The 21,820-nt window shown below is 40.0% G+C and overlaps 1 protein-coding gene across 3 annotated transcripts in view; it reads right to left on the reverse strand.

The window, feature by feature from the left end:
• Window positions 1-21,820, reverse strand: part of RALGAPA2 (Ral GTPase activating protein catalytic subunit alpha 2) — a 312,880-nt gene that overhangs the window by 194,181 nt on the left and 96,879 nt on the right. For 2 of the 3 annotated variants that reach the window (XM_087853775.1, XM_087853774.1), the window contains exons 13-17: window positions 18,007-18,155; window positions 13,192-13,303; window positions 7,388-7,625; window positions 5,183-5,347; window positions 1,494-1,634 (exon numbers count right to left, since the gene is read on the reverse strand). In XM_087853775.1, coding sequence (XP_087709901.1) covers window positions 1,494-1,634; window positions 5,183-5,347; window positions 7,388-7,625; window positions 13,192-13,303; window positions 18,007-18,155 — 805 coding nt within the window. The remainder of the gene's footprint in view (window positions 1-1,493; window positions 1,635-5,182; window positions 5,348-7,387; window positions 7,626-13,191; window positions 13,304-18,006; window positions 18,156-21,820) is intronic. The other variant, XM_045809914.2, reaches the window with a different exon arrangement.

Genomic DNA, 21,820 nt, shown 5'->3' on the forward strand with positions numbered 1-21,820 from the left:
GATCACGCCCTGAGCCGAAGGCAGACGCTTAACCGCTGTGCCACCCAGGCACCCCAAGAACGACTGTTTTAAACCATATTTAACTACTGTTGGAACTATGTACCTACTTATGGGAATCAAGAAACTGAGTAAACTAAAATATAACAGTGAATGAGAAAAAAGTTTCCAAAATGAGATTACGAACAGAAATAGGTTTCTTGTGAGAAAATATTCTGGACAAACTAGTAGAAAACTTTATGAAAGGGAACAATAAGGGGAAAAAATGGACTGTAAAAAAAAAAAAAAAAACAACTTTCCACCATGAAAGAACTCCTTTTGGGGCATAGCAGCTGTATATCACCCAAATAGAAAGCAAACTACTTTAAACGCTTTATTACTCATCTTTAGGCAGTAGAACTTTTTTGAAAACCAAATTATCAAGTAGTTAATGCTCATGAGTAATTTAACTGACCGATGACCTTTAACCATTCCTACTGTGTTTCACCTTTGGTATTTGCTAGAGAAAAGTATTTTCTAAGAAATGTACTCCTTAGTCTCAATAAAATGAACTTCTTCCCTCATATTCTGCTAATTAAATAATATGATATCTTACATACTCATCAGGGAAATTAAGATTTGATTCTGCTTTGCTATACCACAGTATGGCATGATTTAGTGCCACAGAAAGCCACAGGGAGGCTATCTCTGATACTAAATAAATACTCATCTATAATACCATCTTTCTGAAAATAAAAAGAACATGAAAACATGTCCCTCTTTAGCATGAAGATTCAGTTCATTATAGAATCATTGAAAAGTAACTGGACATGGGCTTAATTATTCACTGTAGAGAAAGTAGATCCATTGTTGAGGGGTCTGTACCAAAAATCACCACTTTTGGTCCCTGTCTTAACAATCAAGAAAATACACTGTGTGCAAACCACATGTGGCTAAACTCAATTTTAATTGGCTTGAGCACAAGAACAATGTTTCCTTGTTTTGAAAATTAGCACTTTTTAGCATCTTTTTTTACTCGAATCTTAATAATCAGTGCGACTCTCCATAAACATTATTACTTTGTAGATGATTATGATTTATTAATTCCAAGGAGCTCTTGCCTACATGAATGTTCCTGTTTCTTCACTTTAGGGAGGCATAGCAAGCATTCGGACACCAACATGCTCAAAACTTCTGTTCTGCTGACATTATACAGAAGGCACGCTGAGGCAGTCATCTCTGTTAAAAACTATGGGCCACAAAATCCTGTATTATTCTTCACTGGGAAAGCAAAGGCCAGTGGTGTTAAAGAAATTCTTCTTGACTGATTGTTACTAAACATCTAACTACATAAAAACAATGATTAATATTCATTGAAAATAAATGCAAAGTGCAACGGCCAGGCATGCATGCATGGTGGGGGGTTAGGGGGGGTGCTTAACAAAGGAAGCAAGGCCCAGCGGCAAGCAGGAGAAGCCCGGGGACATTGACGGACACAAGAGACAGCATTACAGTACCTGACAGCCTGTGAGAGCAAGAGGAGTAAGAGAGACCAGGTAAGAGAGCGCTCACGGTGTGAAGGAGGAGCGGGACGCTTTTAGTGGCAGGCAAAGCCTCAGAAAGGTGGACACAGTTGCTGATAGACTGGCTTCGCTTAGCTTCCAGGAGAGATAAAGTAACAAATATGTCAGAAGCACATCAGGATCTTTCACTTTTTTTTTTTTTTTACTGCTATTTTTCTGGTCTTCCTTTCAATATTTAAAGGAGGTCATTTTATACTTTATAGAAAGTCACTACAAGGCACAGTATTTAACCGCAGTCTCTAAATACAGCCAACCTTCAGCCATTCTCATGACGTGGGAGAATGCACGATTCACAAATAATCTCGTTTTAGAATGCTTTACACGTTTAGGCTTCCTTTTTTCCTCCTGTGTATCAGACTCACATTTGGATTGTTTATTTGGGTAGACATTATAATCCGTTTTCCCTTCCTAAAGGACACACATATGAAAAGACCATGGGGAGGGAGGGAAAAATCTAGCCTAAAATTAAAATTGCTCTATAAATAATAAATAATTCAAAAATTGGTTTACTGAGAGCTGACCGTATTCAAAAGCAAACCATGTAGTAAATTAAATGTCCTAAAACCTCAAAAACACATAAAAGTCAAGTTGAACATTAAAAGACTTGGTATTTAGAAAAAAAGGCAAAAATCTCCATAAAACCCGTCCTTTCATAACACATTTCATGCTGATTAAATCCATAATTTATTAGTATGAACTTTATGATGCTCTTAAGTTTTCAAAAGACTGCTAGTGAAATGACCATTTGAGAAAACCTATAAACACAAGAGAATACACCTCACATATATGAAACTACCATCGGTAAGATCACTTTCATCCTTAAAACTAAATATAAAGGTTTACTTGCTATTCTATTATTTTTTAGGTGATTTTATTTCACATTATTGAAACAGAAATACAAATGAGAATGATATATTTGCAAAGAGTGAAACAAACTTTTTACTTCCTTGTGTCTCCCCAGGCCCCATCCTCTAGCTGTCAAATTCCCACTTCTAACTTCCACATCTAAAGGACTGTCTGCAATGTGATTACAGTACACTTCACAAATGGGTGAGATAATATTTAAGGGAAAATGACTTCCATGCGAATGTCAAACTGACTTACTTCAAATTTCCTAAAAGATGTGTTCATCTCTCAATGTCAGAGGTGTTTAAAAGAGCCTTCCCTTTATAAATGAAATGATTGTACATTTTTCCAAAACTGATTACTAGATATTTTAGAAATAATAAAACTTAGAATAATTTTTTGCGTGGAAATTGACTTGCTTTAATCACTCATTTTAGACACCTAAAATTTTAGCATCATTCACACTCAGGAACAAAGTTTTCCTTTATAATTCTTTAAGACTCTCCTTGTCGGTTCCTTTTAAGTTGCAAAGTAGTTGATTCTCTGTTAAATTAATCGTCATTTCCCTACTCTGCAATTGATTATTTTATTATTTTCGTCTTACCACCATCACTGACATTTTCTCAATCTAAGTGTAGTCTGTGAGGCAAATTATAATATAATAATCTTAAATTATTGTTGTATTGGGATCAGGAAAAAAAAGTCACTTTCAAATGGGTCTTCCATAAAAAGCACTTTAATGTTAAATAAAAGTGGCAAAAACTAACTTCGTGAGCTGCTGTTCTGTCATTAAAAGGTGGTCTCCACACAAATAAAAATCTACCATGAAAGTACTCTGGGCCTTTTTTAAAAGATGGAAAGGCAAATTTATTACACAATGTAAAAATAACAGAACTGAGTAAAACCAGTTTATTTATATAGTGACTATTAGTCTATATAAATTAATTTTATAAAACATCATGATATAATAAAATCTTCAGAGACTGTTGTTTTCACAGGCAACTAAAAAGATAAATGTATAAAGTAAAATAGGAAATACATGGGGCACCAGAGAAGCATGTGACTCTTGATCTCAGGGCTGTGTGGGTTTGAGCCCCACCTTGGGTATAGAGATTACTAAGAAATAAAATCTTGTAAAAAAAAAAATAAAAAAAGGAAATACATATGTGTGTACAAAATACATAAAGGAATAGATCCATCCAATGCAATAGCTCTTATCCCATTATCTTTTAAAGGTTATGTCTCCAAGTGTTTTTAATTTAATTAAGCCTCGAAAGGCCAGGTTTATGACTTTAAAGTGACATAGTCTAAAATAACTTTAATGTGATTTTGTAAAAGTTCTTATTGCTGCAATACCATGGCTTTTCAGACACCTGAGAACACTGATGAACAGAAGCTCAATGGCATAAATACACCGAGGATTATCAAGAACAATACTGGTGCCACTATCGTATTGTTGGTCTGAAACACCTGTTGAAAAACTAAAATACGATCTCTTCTATGGCTGTGTTTTGGCCAAGCAGGGGAAAAAGGAGCATGCAATATACCATGGTTTGCTGCTCATTAAAATGTGAAAGTAGAGTTTTATAAAGTGTTTTGAATGATCACTTTTATTATCATTACAATTCTAGGGCACTGAGGGGTATCAGGGAGTCAGGGCAGCTGAGGCATGATGATGCCACTTTGTCACAAACTTCTGCTCTGATCCAAAGATGGAAGAAAGGAGTTTTTAGGAGTTGGGACAAGAATGGAAATCTTTGAGTAGGCCTTCCCCAAAGTTGCCTGTTAACAGGAACTGAGTCTCTCCTCAGGGGAGAGGATGAAGGAACGCAGGAGAAGTAGAACAGGAGGTGAATATAAATAAGGTAGTAATTACCAACAAATGTTATGGCAAAGAGCATTAGACAGTTAGGGCTAAGGTACAATATATTTTCATAAAGACTCCAAAAGGATTCTAAGCCATCTGTATGAAGCCTTTACTATGCACTATAAAATACGCTGAGTGTAAATGACTCTGGTTTATGACCAGAGGATCTTGTGACTTTCTGCAGTCAATATGCTGAATATTGATTATAACAGCATGGAATTACTGATGTGAAAAACCACAGGAAACTCAGATAAATTTGTTTTAAATGTAGTTACAGCGTCAAAGTCACTGGGGGGAAGGGTCTTTATTTGTTCTTATTTAATACTGGATATAAGCTTACTTTTTAAAGATTTCTCTTTTGGGTTTAAAAGTAGAGTGTAGCAAAAAAGTCCAAAAAACTGGGGGTTCTTGGTCAAGTTCTTATTAGTTCTAACAGGCTAGAAGGACAACAGCTCCAGGCATGTAAAGCTCCATTCCCCAAAAGAAGCAAGGCACTTCAATATCCCCCTCCAGTCCTGCAAACTACGTGCATTATTCTCTTTTTCTGTGTTGGAACAGCACCACACTAAGATTAACGCTGCTCAACAACAGTAATGCAGCTGTGCGATTACTGAGAATCTATTTGCTTCAGGCTTTAAACAAAATATCTATTTTCTCTCTTTTGCACATATATCTCACTCAGTAGTGACAGCTCAAGTTCTTTTTCACAATGAACGATTCAGAAATAAGTATCAAAAACAGATTTGAAGAGAACAGAAGAGACAATTAAAAGATACGGAAACATCCCACTTAATAAAAGGCCATGTATTTATGTTCTGAGTCTAATTTTAAAGCTTTTAAAACATTTTATTCCTACAAATCCATCTTAGATAGCAACAGACCTTAGAGAAACACTTAAATAAACGTTTACCAGTTGCTTTCTGGCGAACAATATTTCTTGCTTTCTCAGCTCCCGGTGCCCCAGATGTGGTGGCGCTCCTCGATCGCATTGGCTCGGCCACATCCGGGTGGCTCCGCCAGCTGAGAGAAAAGGACCTCCCCACAGTGGCTCCTTTCGGAGAATCTAGAACACAGCCTGATAAAGGATAAGACAAGAAAAATAATCTAAAGGCTGACTTCATTATCATTCATTGCACAGCCTGTGTTACTCAGCAAATTTCATAAATCCAACTGTGTATAATCGGCAGCTTCTCTTGTTGCAAAATTAGGTACCACTTCTCTGCTTTCCTCTCATAGAGCTCTGGTCAAGTATTTCAAACGAGTGGTCAAGGATCCAAGAGATATACAGGAGAAAAGAGAATGAGACAGAGATTTCTGCACAAGTAATGTGCTGGCGGCTGCCACCTATGGGTCGTTTTCACACCCAGGTTCCTGAGAGTATATTTTGTTTCCACAAATCCAGTGCTTAGAAGGCAAGTATTTCTATAATGAACATTTAAATACATTTTTAGAATAAAGCAATATAATAGATAAATCGGAAATATTTGCCATACTCATTAATTACATAATTGAATTCATTCTGTATCATTCCATAAACAGTGTTTTTCAGATTGTTTACCTTCCTATAAATAAATACAGCCACTCACAGACTGCAGCGAAGCTATTATAAGAATCAGTCCCATTAATGACATGTTTATATGGTTAAGTAATCACCATAATTGGTTCACACCTCCCCACATCCACATCCTCTGTGGGCCTCTCCCACAATGACCCTGGGCTTCATCACATGACTTACTTTGGTACCAAAATGAGCAAGCAGAGATTTGAAATGCATTTGAAAATCTGGGCTTGCCCTGTTGCTGCTCCTGGAAACCTAAAACCTCACCAAAAAAGCCTGAGCTGGCCTGCTGGGCAATAAAAGGTATATGGCCACGTCCCCCCATCACTGCCCCAGCTGACAGCTGGCCAACCCTAGAGCTGCCTGGCTGATTATCTGATAGCCTAGCTGACTGCAAACACAGGAGTGAATCCAGCAGAACTGCCCAACTGTGTCCAACCCAAACTGTCACTCATAAAAACATGATTTAAACAACTGGCTGTTCCTTTAAGTCACTATGTTTTGGGGTGATCTGTCACACAGGAAAAGCTGATACAGTCTATAATAAGGCTATTGTTGAGGCTATAGTCTACCCAAAGCAAGCAATGTATACTTCATGCATCTTTGGAGAGGAAACTCCTCCCAAGTTTTAGGACCAGGAAAAGCTACGTATCACCTAAGCTGTCGATTTTCCCCTTTTGTAATCTGTGATCCTCTGCTGTAACCCTGTGAAGATCAGAGTCAAATCTAAGCTTGCTCCCCTTCTCCCTCCCTAGCAAGCATAGGGGGCTCTCTGGCATGCATTCTGGCATCTTAACCACTCCGGCAACTCCACTCCCTTTAAATTTGCCCCAGTGTCCTTACCCATTTTATCTATTGTATTATAGGTACTTCTATGAACTGCCTCAAAATCTTTACACAATAAATTGAAGTACAAGTGAATTAATCCCAAGACTGTGTCACAGCATTAAAACAGTAATGAAGACAAATTGTTGTCCCCAGTAGAAACCACCACTGATGTTTTCCACCTTGATCTGACTCGAGGTCTCAAAACAACTTTTACCCAGAAACACAACACAAGCCAAAATGACACCCATCTGAAACACTCAGAATTTTTCCACCTTTCCTAAGCAGGCACTAGAATATGACTTTCTAGTGTGGTGCCTGGAACTGGACTTGCCCAGCTTTGATTTCTGGCTTTCCCACTTCTCAGCTAGGTACCTTGAGTGAGTCCATCACCATGGACTCTCTGTACTTCACTTTCTGTCTGTGATACCTGGATAGTAACTCAGAAGTTACCAAGAGGGTGAAGAGAGAGAATACATACAAGCACGAGCCATTATTATTATTGCTACTACTGCTACTCCCCTTCATCTTCTTTCTTCCTCCACAGCCCCTTCATAAATTCATCATCCTTACTATGAGGACAGAGTGCTATGAAACACCATCCGATACACCATTAAAAAGACACGGCCTGTATGGTTTATTCCAAAATTCCGTGCATAAATTGCCTATATGTATAGACACACTCCGCCTCCATCTCAGACATCTGGTATTACTCTGTAAGAGTAGAAGTACCTTTGCCTCGCTGCTTCTTTTCCTTTTGTTCACTTAATTTGTCCAGAGGTAGGTTTGTCATCTCAACTCCATAAACAGTTCTCGCCAGCACTGCTGTCAAGGAGTCCATGATGTTGGCCCACTCGTTTATGAGTTCTTCCCATTCCGTGAGGGAGGACAGCACACCAAGGAAGTCATCCCAGAGCTCTCGAGAAATGTACACACACAGGTTTGCTCGGATCCACGCCACCATGAGCGTCTAAAACCAACGAGCCAACAAGAGAACTGAATCACCCTCATTTGGAAGAAGAATGATTTTTAACAAAACATTTTAAATTACTAGGAATAAAATGAACTTTAAAATAAAAAGCACTTGATCTTGTTTTTCTTTTAGTGTCTTAAAATTTATTTGATCAACTGTAACCAGGATCTGAGCTATGGAGAAATCAGCTATTATCATGAACAAAGTTACTGATTCAAAATCCTCTGGTGTCTGCGGCTAGTCCTGGCTGTAATTGGGGAGAAGACAAAACTCTCAGTACAACAACTATTCTACTTCTTGAGACAGCTCTCTCTCTCACTCTACAGTGGCTGCTTCTAGCCTCCTCTTCAATCTGTAAATCTCCAGCCCCATTGATTCCTCCCTGCTTTTTAACAGATAAACCCACTGCAGACCTCACAGAAAACAGAACCCATTAAACAAGAATGCCCTCAAACTTTACCCACAAGTCACAGTGTTTGTCCAGCTTCTCCTCTATCTGCAGGCTGTAAGTGAAGAGGGGCTCCCGCTCTTCTAGGCTTGTTCCCATCTATGCTCTGAACCTCCTCCTCAGTCTTTGTGTTTCCATTACCCTGCCTCTCCTTTTTCTCCAGTCTCTCCTACTTTGCCAGCTCCTCCCCATCAGTATTTAAACATGCTCCAAGTCTACCTCATCTTAAAAACAAAAAACAAACAAAAAAGTTCCCTTGAGCCCAGAGTCCCCCCTATAGCTAGAACTGCTAAAGCCAAATTTCTTGAATGTTCCACACTCACTGCATGTGCACCTCCTCATTTCCTAGTCTATCTGCGTACTAGAGAGCTCTACTTGCATGTTCTGCAGGCACCTGTTAATACAGCAGAAGAGTAAAAAGAATTCAAAGCTTCCACTGAGATTCTTCCAGTTTCTCGACCTGGTCTCTCCTGCTCCTGGCCTTTGCATGTAGTCTTCCTTCCTCTCTTCCCTTCTTTTTTGCCTCTTTAAATCCACTCTTCGGGTCACAATGTGGACATTACTTCCTCCAAGGTGTCTCTGACTGCAACCCCATCAAGCCTCCGGTAAGTAGCCACCATTCCCACAGTTGTCTTCATTTCCCTATCAGAGCACTTTCCTTAAGAGTCTATTCACTTCTCTGTGTCCCTCCTCTAGCCTTATGGTCCCTGGCACTATAAGTGGTCACATGGGCAACCCTACCAGACAATTATGCATATACTCGGGATATTTCCTTACCTTGAAATGGCCTAGTTCCTTACCTTCGCCAAAATGTTCCACATCCTTTAAAATTCAAATCAAATATACCTGCCTTGAAAGAAGTGCCAAGTCTATCTCAGGTGTACCCCAAAGGCTTTCCTAATCTTACTAGAATAAGTTATATATAACTAGAATAGTTACAGCCAAAGTCTGTTTAACTTCCCTGATCTAAGTTGTTAGAGCTAAATGTGCTCCGTAAGGTGTCAACCTGCAAATATTTCTGCCCACCCCAGATGCAAACAGACTCCCACAGTCGATGGAAGTTGTCCTATGCATGGGATAGGGGCGAATTGGCTTTTTAATTACAAGAGAAATTTTTCTTTAACATACACATAGGAAAACTTGGAGAAATAGGAAACAGCTTGTTATTAGGCAGGTCTGTTCTGACCACTTGAAAAATCATATTTAAAGTGACCCTTACACAATGTACCTGTTCTCTATGTTCAATTCAAATTTACCACACTTTTCAAAAGGGTAAAAATGTGAAAGTTGAGCTAAAATCATTAAATATATTGAAAAGAAGGTTTTAAATATTCATACTAAGATGGAAGAATGCCAAAGAACAATGCAAAAGGAAAAGCTAAAATAATTTTGTCATTTATTATTACTAAGACCTTATTACATATATTTATTATGACTAAAAGGCCATCTTCTGTTTATTCCATTTTACACTCCTGTTTTCAAAATGAGTTTGAGGGCATGACCATAAAGTGCATATACACAATAAAATTTAATATTAAAGAGTAGGTCAAAGAGAATCTCGGCAGAGTAAAAGAAGAAAGGAGAGACTGGCAATGCTACCAGCGCTCAGCCTCAGGTCTGGTTACAGCACGTGCTTCAGGTTAAAAGCAGAGTTTTCATGTGGTAGAAGATGCCCTGTGCTGGGAATCTTGCACTGGCTTCACTTTATTGACTAATTATAAAACAAGGACTGAACACAGTCTTCTTGCAGGTTATTAAATTCATCTTAGCAAATCTCACAAATATGTGCACAGACCTGGCGAATCATCGTCATCATCAATCACAGCTAACAAGACCTGAACCCAGAGCAAAACTGTGCCTCCTCCTGAGCGGGGGAGGGGTGGCACATCTGTGCACAAAGGCAGGCTGCTCTCTCAGCAGGTTACCCTTGTCTAGGAGGAGGGAAACAGACAGCCCCAGACTCGGGGGTTCTGTCACTAACTTGATTTGTGAGCTGGGCTAGTTACTTGGCTTTTCTGGAGTCATTCCTGGTCAAAAGTAAAAAGCTGAATAAGAACACCTCCAACGTTCCTCCGGCACTGAAATTCATGTTTTATCAAATACATCTTGGCAAACAAGCTGTATAAAAAAAAATCTGTTAGTAAACCACTCCTTTTCTTACATCCCTTTCCTAACCAACCACTTGCTGCATTCCTCTACTCTCCACACTTAGGGGACTATATAATTGTAAGTACTGTTACTAGAAGGACCATAGTCCAGGTTTCCTGATATACTTTCAGAGCTTCAAGCATAAGGTCCTATTTAGCACTGATAACAGATTAAAACATCACTTATGGGAAACGTTATTAACTGGTACATATCTAAATAAAACCCAACTATCATTTAAAGAAAATTTGGTAACCCAAGTTATCTTATCTACTGAAAGAAACTAAACACTAGAGGAAACATTCAAAAAAGATAAAAGGACAATGGCAACACAAAATTCCCTTTAATAGTTTCCTTTTTGTTTTTATAATTTTTATTTTGTTATATTAGTCACCATACAGTACATCCCCAGTTTTTGATGCCATGTTTAATAGTTGCCTTATTCAAATTTTTAAAAATCAAGCATCTGGCAATTGTAGACAGTCTACATGAACAAACAAACAATAATTTGATTGCATGTTTAATTTTAGTATGGAATTAAGATGACGCCCACTTGATTGCCTGGCAGAGCTGTCCAGACCTTTCACATTTTTCTCCCTGCCTTGGATCCCACAAAAGGGCTTGATAGGTCAACGGATGATCATAAAACCCAGATGAACCCACTCTGTTTCTTATGACAAGCCTGCAAAGTCAGAAGGAATTTTTTCCTGATTGTGACAGATTAGGGAAGAGACTCAGGAAGGTGAACTGATTTGCTCAAAGCCACACAGCCAGGAAGTACCAGAGCTGAGATCAGAACTCAGAATTTGTCTACCTCCAAAAAACTCATCCGCTCTCCACTATTTTATGTTGCTTCTTAATTTAAGCAGTCTTTTTGATCCATCTAACCACTGCCAAAATAATGATGATATCAAAATCATTAATAATCCTGGACTTAAAACTAATTTTCAAGATCTGATAAGATTCTCCAAGAACAAGGGGGACTTTTCTCCCAAACCAAAACTAATCAAACACATCAAAAAATACAACTTCACAATAGATTCTTGCTTAATTCAGTGACAAGTTCTTGCTCCAATTCCAATACATCTCATAGATGCAGGGCCAGACAACTGGTGAGGAATGAGACCCATGCACCCACTAGCCGACGCCTGGCTTCAGCCCACTTCACTTGGCAGCCCCAGTCCCATCAGGGCTGGGAGACTGAGAAGGTGCCGACAGTGAAACTCTCCAGGAGAGTCAGAGCCAAGTGAGCAGAGTGTCTGTACTCCTCCGGGGGGGAAGCAAAGCAAGTGGTCAGTATCACCCTTGAGGACAGGGTGGACGAACACAAACAAAATGATGTGTAGACCACTTCGTGTATCTAATAACCAGGCAAGGCAATCAGAGTTAAGAGTGATTATACTATTCAGGAGGCAAGTGAGTACATGCCAATTATTTCTGTAGCCTCTCATATATTTTTCATCAAGCCAAGATCATTCGATCATATTAAATTATTAAAATTAATATGAACAGCTGGGTTCTCTTGTGTTACAATGGGAATATACAACCTTATTTAAAGAATTAGTTTTTCTTTGTGTCACCTGTTTCCTACCTGTATTCTAGATATGCTCTTAGTATATATCCTCCAAAATCACCTTCAAGTCAACAGAGGGGGAAGTTGACCTCTCTTCCCTACAACCATTATTTCCAGCTCATCATCCACCATACTATCTTCCACCAAATTACTCAAAGCAGGCCCATCTATATTGTACTCATGTCTCTATTTCTATGGAATGTCAAACTTTTCCAGAGTACTTTCACACTGTTCTCTTTCAGAAATGCTTCATAAATTCTGTGCATCCCATAAATACTAGTGCTTTCTAGAGCAATGCTACAATAGGCTACCATGCTCAGGACCCTTTAAAACTCCTACTTCCTATTCAGTCAGTTCATCATCTGCTTCCTCTTCTCTTCCCCTCAGGGTGATGTCAGACTACTCGGGTTCTTGACCCTTCCCACCATGTGAGATGTAAGAGACACGACCATCTCCTTGACTCTCTGCTCCCACCTAAGGCCAGTCCAGTCCCGCTCACCTTATCCAGGACTTCACTTCTTTAGTTCTCCTCTCTCTCCCCCAGGCTGTCTTCATTGGACCCTACTCACTGCAAGCAAACAGACTTCAAAACCACCCACCTTAAACTCTAGCTTCCATGCATGTTGCCCAATCAGCTAGCTCCTACTTTTGTCCTCCCTTCAACCTCTGAAAAGCCTTAACTATACTTGCTACCTCTATTGCCCAGCTCTCATTTTCTCCTCCATCCACTCCAAGTGGTCCTCATTCCCCTAGAATACTCTCAACCAATGACATCTTGTCAAAGCCAATGTCAACTGGACGTTTTCCTCTTCCCCAATCCTTGTCTCCAGGTGTCTAGACACATGGTCCTCTAATTTCCCTCACAGCTTCCTGGTCACCCTTTCTCAGCATCTCTGGATGGTTCCTCTCCTCCAATAACCATGGAGATGGCCCTCTCCTCTTTAGGACACAAAACCGCTCCATGGTGATCCCATCCAGTCCTGTGGCTTCAAACACATAGCCCAACATACTAATGACTCTTACAGTTTTATTTCTAGCCTAAACCGCTCCCTAACCTTAAACCCCATTCCCATGCTTCCATTTACCTTTTACTTCCTCAAATCTACCTGGCCCTCCACCAAGGACATCAGCTCTTGTTTTCTTCCTAATTTCTACCAACCTGAAGCAAATCAAAAGAGGAAGTAAATGGCAGACAGGTGGGAAGGCCTAAAAGAAGCCAAGCACTACCTGTAAAGAACAGATTACAACCTTTAAGAGCTAAAAAAGAAAATTTACAATGAAATTTCTAGAAATTTAGAGTTCAATTTTACTCTTAAAATTCTCAATGATTAAAACTATTTTGCTGTAAAATCTGATTCATTTCTTGCATTTGCAGTGTTTTAATAAAAGAGACTTACCCTAAACAGTAACCCTGCCAAGCTCTGGGCAAACAAGTCCTTTATTTGTTTATCCTTTGGCTTCTGCATGACAGCTTCTGTTATCCTGAGTAGTATTTGCAACATCTGTTCCCTGAGCCACCCAAAATAGAAACTCACATTATTAATCACATTTCCAAAGCACTTTAATTTATAGGTACAAGAAATTCTAAGAATTCTGCAACAATGATAATCATGTATTACTCAAAAATATTAATAATCTGAATGCCAATTACATAATGAATACCATATTTTATCAAAATAAACCACCTAATGCTACAAAAGTTCTAAAAATATGTGACTTACACCCACATCAATAGGCAGGATAAAACAAGTATCATCCTAGTCTAATTTTATCCCCCTCCAATAGGGAGGAAAGACTGTATCTCCAATTATACCAGTCCCTTCAAGGTGCTCAGTGAATAGTTGTGCCCATTTGAACTTTTGCAGCATCCTTTAACTTTCCCATCCATTATTTTACTTAACCTGTGAGGTCTCCCCATCTACCTTTACGGTAGGAAATAAAACGGACATTCTGGTTCTAATTCTGGGGAGATACACAGTCAGTATCATACTATGACTGAACTCCAGAGGAACTCAGGTAGAGGGGTGTGGAAAGGTCATTTTTGGTCACTCTGAGGCACGGAGTTTTATGCCTGGAAGGTGCTAGGTCTGCAAGAGGGCACTGAAGACACAAAATAACACTGCTAATTATGTTAATAGTAATAAGTTCTTCAGAACAGCCAAAGGGCATTTTTCTTTTTCACAGCTAAGTTACATTCTTCATACCAGAGTGTTTGCTTACTTTTCCTTTTCTTGAATTCCATGCAAACAAAGAACACATATCTTTTGTATATAAGGGAGGTCTGTTTGTTTTGAGGGGAATCACACCTTTTAACTTCTCCTTCAAGGCCATATCCACTAACAATTCATTCATCTTTACAACTTTCTTCTTGGCCTACATGCTCGTTAATGATACGATCGGGAACTGGACAAAGTCATCCAGTCCGGGTCAGATGATGAGATCTCCAAGTCACAGTTCCTTTATACTTCTCTCCTACTTCCACATATTGAGAGAGTATTTTCTCATTAACATAATGTGGAATCTCATTAAACTCATGGTACAATGACCTCTACAAATAGGGTTTCCTGCCTTATTTGTAGCTGACCCCATTTGATTTTCATCCCAGGGTTATCTGTTGGCAACATTTGGAACTTTGTTCTAGTTGTTTGCTTATGCTGTACACTGTCTGTGGATTCTGGAAGCATGGAATAAGAAGAGCTCTCAAGTCATAGGAGATGTGGGTGCATGTGTCTGGAGCGGATGGCTTAGAGGAGGACGAGGGAAGAAATGGCACAGAGCTGGGGAGAGCATGTCCCTCACCATTTTCAGGATACCCAGGCCCCTGTCACAGGCCTCAGCATCACTACTGCCTGCTCACATTTATGTGATGCTTAAGACAACAAAAAACAATCCTTTCCACAAGAATGGTTAATACTCATTTTATGAACATGATGAGAAAAAAAACATAATAAATTTCACATAAAACCTCAGTTTTGGGAACTGCTATCAAAAAATGCAAACTTGGGGGCACCTGGGTGACTCAGTCGGTTGAGCATCTGACTCTTGGTTTCAGCTCCAGTCATGATGTCAGGGTCGTGGGGTCGAGTCCTGCATTGGGCTCTACACTCAGGAGGGAGTCTACTTGAGATTCTCTCTCTCTCCCACTCTGCCCATCCCCCTGCTCATATATTCTCTCTCTCTCTCGCTCTCTGAAGTAAATAAATCTTTTTAAAAAACGTAAACCTGACCAAAGCAATGATTGACAAAGACACAGGGTTAATTTAATTTCTGAACCTATGAAAGTTTACCAAGCCATGAAACTCCCACACAGAGTCTTCTGGAAGAAAATGAGGGTAAAAAAATCATCTCCAGTGTGGAAAAGTCTTTCCTAACAGTGTTGACTCCAACTTGTTTCTTTGTATTTTGTGAAACACTGACTTTGGTCCCTACTCCTCCTCCTCAAAAAAAACCCAAAAAAACAAAAAAAAAAACTGCTCCAAGAGTGTACAACTTCCATGGGAACATGGGAAATTATGCATGTGTGCTGTCCCTGCACTGAGGTTTCCTGCTTTACTACTGACCTTGTCCCCAACTCCTCACAGAGGCAGTACTGTTAACCATTCACACAACAGGGCTGCTCACTATTTCAGGGCTGCTTCTTACACTTCCTTGGGTACAGCCCTAGTCTAAACTGCCATCAGCTATGGCCCCGGACTTTGTATACTGCCCCCTCTCCCCCACACTCTCTCTCCTCCAGAGGAAGGCAGAGAAATCTTCTGGAAACATAAACTGGATTGTGCTATACTCTTGCGCACACACAAAGGAGTAGCCAGTGTCTCTCCCATGGTCTGCAAGGCCCCACTCAACCTGGCTCTGGTTGGCCCCTGCCGCATCCCCTCCCACCCTCCCTCTCCTTCTGTCTGCTCCACTGCACTGGCCTGGAACATACCACACTTGCTACTTGCTGTTCCTTCTATGGGAGGCTCTATGCTCAGACCTCTCCCTGGCCTCTCCCTCCTTGTCCTCACGGTGCTGCTCACAAAGGTCTTCCTGAACACCTGTAGAAAAACACTCCTTCACTCTCCACTCTGTCCCCTTCCCCAGCTTCACTGTGCTTACACCACTGAAACTGTTGTGTTCATTCTGTCTCTCAGTCTATGAGGACGGAAACCTCATGAGGGCAGGAACTGTGTCTAGTTCACCTTCTATTCTCACAGCAGAAGCTTAGTTATGTACTGAAGAAGAGAGAAAGGGAATTCAGGGACTGTCCAACACTAAAATGCATGGGAAATTCTGCTGGGAAACAGCCCGCACCCTTTTCTATGTGTTACTGTTTTTTGGTATTTTCAGCTATTTCTATATGTTGCTTTTTTTATACTTTAACCTGGAAATGTCAGAATTATTAAAGAACAAGAAGAATTGCTTAATTCTTTTTTTTTAAAGACTTTATTTATTCAACAGAGATAGAGACAGCCAGCGAGAGGGGGAACACAAGCAGGGGGAGTGGGAGAGGAAGAAGCAGGCTCCCTGCGGAGGAGCCTGATGTGGGGCTCGATCCCATGACGCCGGGATCACGCCCTGAGCCGAAGGCAGACGCTTAACCGCTGTGCCACCCAGGCGTCCCAGAATTGCTTAATTCCATCTTAGAATTTTCACCAAAAAAGATTATCAAAATGATCAAAATACTACTAATACAAAAGTAAACTGAATTCAGTTTTCAAAGAAAAAAGCCATCAAAAATACTATTGCTATACTATCGAGGAGCAGATGCTTCTGTTGCGGGCATACCAGCATTTCTCATCACTTTCAATGTTACCGACATAGCATTTAAGTTTGTTTAAATCATATTGTTCATCACAGTAACATTTCCAGTCTGAGAAAGATGACCCTGGAATTTACAACCTTTTTTTTTTTAAAGACTTTTTAAAATTTATTTGACAGAGAGAGAGAGACAGCCAGCGAGAGAGGGAACACAAGCAGGGGGAGTGAAAGAGGAAGAAGCAGGCTCCCAGCAGAGGAGCCTGATGCAGGGCTTGATCCCTGAACACCACGATCACGCCCTGAGCCGAAGGCAGATGTCCAAGGACTGATCCACCCAGGCGCCGCTGGAATTTACATCCTAAAATAATCATTTTGATTCCTGTGGTTTCTGTACCAGTGAACTTGCTACCTGACGGGATTCCTTTGGACCCACCCTCCCTTCGTGGGAGAAAAAAAAAGGCTGGACTCCACAGCCCCAAGGGCCCCTGCCAGGTCAGTCCTGATTCATTTCTATGCTTTCCACCAGGTACACACAGAGCTTTCCCTTTAGTGCTGACTCAAGGACATCCAGAAAAAGCATCCAGAACACAGGCTTGGTAACGGGGCCCCACTGAGGACTTCCATGAGGGAAGTGGCCACCAGAGCTGGTCTGCAGTGGCCCTGAGCACTGAGCGCACAGGCCAAAGCCCACTGACAGCAGGGCTGACCCAGCCAGGCTGCCCCAGGGCAGTGATGGGTGGGAGGAACATGTAAAGGACAGGCTGGAGAGGCATTTTACAACCAGAACTGAGGGGCATGAAGAAAGAGGATTACAGAGTGGCTCTGAGGTCTCTGTTGCTGAGAACGTCTGAAAGCACCTCCTAAGCTGGAGTGATGTGCTCATCATGGGACGAGGGCATGGGAAAACCAACAGCACTGTGTACTTTCAGGGGTATTATAAACACAGAGACACCAAACAAAAACAAAGGACAAAAACGAAAACATTTCGCATAAGCACATTTTCACGACGCCACTATATGTTTGACGGTACTATTACTCAGTCATTCTGACAGTCTGTCATTTAAGATAATTGGTTTTCCAAAGTGAATTTAAAGCTTCAAATTTGAAGCAATAAAAATCAGTTAACAGCATTTCAGAGCAATTAACAACCTCTCCTGGGCTTATGAGAAATGATATAAAACACCAGTTACAGTGCTTTTCCACAAAGCAGTCTGATGACAATTTAAAATGGAAAAATCTACTATTAAGTAATATGACTACTTTTCATTCAGTAACATTTTTAAAGCCAATAATAAAAATAAACTATCAAAGTGCTGGATACTTCATAATTCACAGACACTGTTACAAAAGATTATCATCTTATTGTTAACTTTGTAAAGCCATTAGTAAGTGGAGGCATTAACCTTTTAATTATTATGTTGAAAAACAGAAACATGTGTTTTACAGTATTAATTAATTTGAAATAAACTTACCATGTCTTTTTATTCATTGTAAGCTCCATTATCATGCGCCTAAAAATAATCAAAACAGCTTTACAGGCATCAACTTGTTCTTTTAAGAGCATGGGAACTTCAGGACATGGTTCCAACAAAAAGACGTTTGCTGCATTTGTCAAAAATACCTTGAAATCAACAAATTTTACATTAAACATATAAATGTAACTAAATACTTAAATCTGAACAAATTTTTCTTAAAGATAATGATATTAATTTCCCTCTACTAAACAATCACCTTTGAGTTATTTCAACTAAGGCAAGTGGTACCAACACACACTCAAGATTTTTTAAAATGCTTCTCTTAGAATCACCTGACACACTTGAAAGACCTTTCCTAGAAAAAAATTATTAATACATATTAATAGTGCAACTGTAGAAAATTTATGAATCAGAAAGTTTCTGAAGACTTCTTTTCACATTACCTCAAAAGAAAAGGGGAAAACAGTAAGATAGGATCACTGCTTCTGGGTGAGAAATTTTGGGGTCGAGGACGGGGAGAGGAAGAGGAGCAGTGGTCAGACAGTGGCTGGGAAAAACTATCTGATTGTTGTGGAATCTCCCAGCACATGAACTTTGCAGGTAGGAAGCATGGCCAGCACCACCCAACACGACCGCAGATCTCTAGTAGCTGTAGGGAGCCAGGAAATGGGCAAGGCCACATGGTCAACAGTACATAGCTTCCAGGTGCATACACTTTTAATAGGAGAACTATATTAGGCAGTAGGATATAAAACCTAAATGAGTTCTTGAGATAAAAACAGATTTAAAAAAACTTAGATGATCAGCCAACAGCTCTACAGTCTACCTCAGACCTTTAGGGTATAAGTTCACTGTCCCTTACTGTCAGGGGTGTTTCAGTAGAAAATTGTGAGACGCACAGATGTGGCCTGTTATGTAGTCGTAAGTGACTGCTTAGGGGCACTACAGTAAAGTTAACACTGTGTTACTACTGACACAGATGACACCAGTGACCCTTCAGTTTAGGAGACTGAGTTGTCAGTCTGGTGATGAAGATGGATGGGTACCATCTACCTAGATCCTATGCCTTCTTAACTCTCCCTTGTGTTCAGCAGTACAAATTCAAAGGATCTGGGAACAAACAGAGCTTCTCTGGCTCACCTGTGAATGAAATCTATCAACACAACATCTTAAAATAGATGCACGAACGGACTGAAGAAATTAAAATAAACATGCTCAAAAGTCAAGTGGGTGAACTTAAATATTGACAGCCTCTAAGATTATCTTGTTCAAGATTAAAAAGGTGTCAGGGCCTAATTTTCTAGAAAGCATTACCAAATAAGCACTGTAATAATTGGTAACAGATGATAACAGCAATTGTGAAGAATTTACTAGCTTTCAAGTGGGAAAAAGGAAAACAAAGAATTTTTGACTAACCAACTAGAGCAGTTTTAGTATAATTTTAGTGGCCATTTTATTTTTTTACTACCCTAACTGAGATCAAGACCTGAGCTGAGAGATCAAGAGTCAGAGGCTTCTTATGTTCCATAAATGAGTGAAACCATATGATAATTGTCTTTCTCTGCTTGACTTATTTCACTTAGCATTATCTCCTCCAGTGCCATCCATGTTGCAGCAAATGTTGAGAAATCGTTCTTTTTGATAGCTGAGTAATATTCCATTGTATATATGGACCACATCTTCTTAATCCAGTCATCTGTTGAAGGGCATCTCGGCTCCTTCCACAATTTAGCTATTATGGACAATGCTGCTATGAACATTGGGGTGCATATGGCCCTTCTCTTCACAACGTCTGTTATCTTTGGGGTAAATACTCAGTACTGCAATTGCTGGATCATAGGGTAGCTCAATTTTTAACTTTTTAAGGGACTTCCACACTGTTTTCCAAAGTGGCTATACCAACTTGCATTCCCACCAACAATGTAAGAGGGAACATAAGAAGTAGGAAGATCGGTAGGAGAAGAAAGGGAAAAAGGAAGGGGTGGTAAACAGAAGGGGGAATGAACCATGAGAGACTATGGACTCCGGGAAACAAACTGAGGGCTTTAGAGGGGAGTGGGGTGGGGGATGGGGATAGGCCAGTGATGGGTATTAAGGAGGGCACATATTGCATGGTGCACTGGGTGTTATACACAAATAATGAATTATGGAACTTTACATCAAAAACTTGGGATGTACTGTATGGTGACTAACATAACATAATAAAAAGTTATTAAAAAAAAAAGTCAGAGGCTTAACCCACTGAGTCACCCAGGTGCCCCTAGTGGCCATGTTTTTGGAAGATGTACCACATAGACGATCTCCTGCAAGACAGCTCTTTCACTCAAGGTATTTGGTTTCTTGATGTGAATTTGAAACTTTGCATAGTCCCAAGTAAAAGTGAGGAGTCTTCATATATTATATACTCCTTTCATTTTCATTTTTAAAAAAGATCAAAATACCAACTCCATGAATATTTCTTACTACCATGTCAGTACTGGTTAAGGTAAAAATAAAAAAAAATTAATATGTCCAAATTGTACCTGTCAACAGCAACTGGAGAAGAGTACTAGCTTATTCAACCTGTCCTTGGCCACTTTTTCCTAATGAACCAAGGAAAGGACCAAAGATACTGGATACAAAGAGAACAAAAACAGCTATTATAATCCAAACTAAACATTTTTGAACACTGTTGTGCTACAATCAAGTGGAAAGTATTTTTTCTTGGTTTGGCCAAGCCGATGTAACTCATCCTTTCAGAAAACAAATTAACACTCTCCTGAACCTAGGGAGATACTGGCAGTGGGATGGCTGAGGACGGCATATGGCAATCCACTTGGAGGACAAGGAATACCAAGGCACAAAGGCTAGGGACTCCGGCATGCACTTCTCTGGTGAGGGCACAGATTTTCCTAACAACTGGCACCGGAGTTCTTTGAAGCTACTCACGTAAAATCATCTTCATTTTGTTTAAAGTTAATTTCAAGTTATTTGCTGATTTTCACTGAAAAATGAGAAAATTCAATAGTTACAGAGTATTAAACTGCTAATGAACCTGAAAGCAAAAAGGATACCATGACAAGGAATCGTACTGAGAGACAGATGACAAAAGCAGTGTCACTGAAAACTGGACACCAGGCAAGCTATGCCTATGCTAGCTCAGGTGGATATGGGGTAGAGAGTGGGCGCCAGGGAGCAGGGGAAAAAGAGGCATTCTGTGTTTTCACTTAGAGTCCTAACAACCTTCCACCTAGATGGGAGCCAAGAGGTAATCAATCTCCCAATCCCCATTTTTTTTTTTAAAGATTTTTTATTTATTTATTCGACAGAGATAGAGACAGCCAGCGAGAGAGGGAACACAAGCAGGGGGAGTGGGAGAGGAGGAAGCAGGCTCATAGCAGAGGAGCCTGATGTGGGGCTCGATCCCATAATGCCGGGATCACACCCTGAGCCGAAGGCAGACGCTTAACCGCTGTGCCACCCAGGCGCCCCTCCCAATCCCCATTTTTGAGGTAAAATCCTGAGGTCTGGGAAGATTAAGTGATCAGCCAAAGTTGTTCTTTCCAATGTTCCCAAATGTCATTGGTTCTATTTTATATATTCATACAGATAAAGATTTAAAAATTAGAGCATTTATCATCATTCTTTATAAACAGGCAATTTTTAAGAAGAATATTCTTTATGGGATTATATAATCACCACGCTTGTCTTGCAAATTAGAGTCCAGGTGACTGACTAACTCCCCATATGTGTTCAGGAGATACTTTTTAAGATTTGGATCTTGGTCATTTTACATTCACTGCATAATAATCCCTCTCAAAAACCTGCAACC

The sequence above is a fragment of the Ursus americanus genome, chromosome 22 (genome assembly GCF_024610735.1).
Source record: "Ursus americanus isolate L20-20 chromosome 22, mUrsAme1.1.p, whole genome shotgun sequence".
Taxonomy (NCBI): domain Eukaryota; kingdom Metazoa; phylum Chordata; class Mammalia; order Carnivora; family Ursidae; genus Ursus; species Ursus americanus.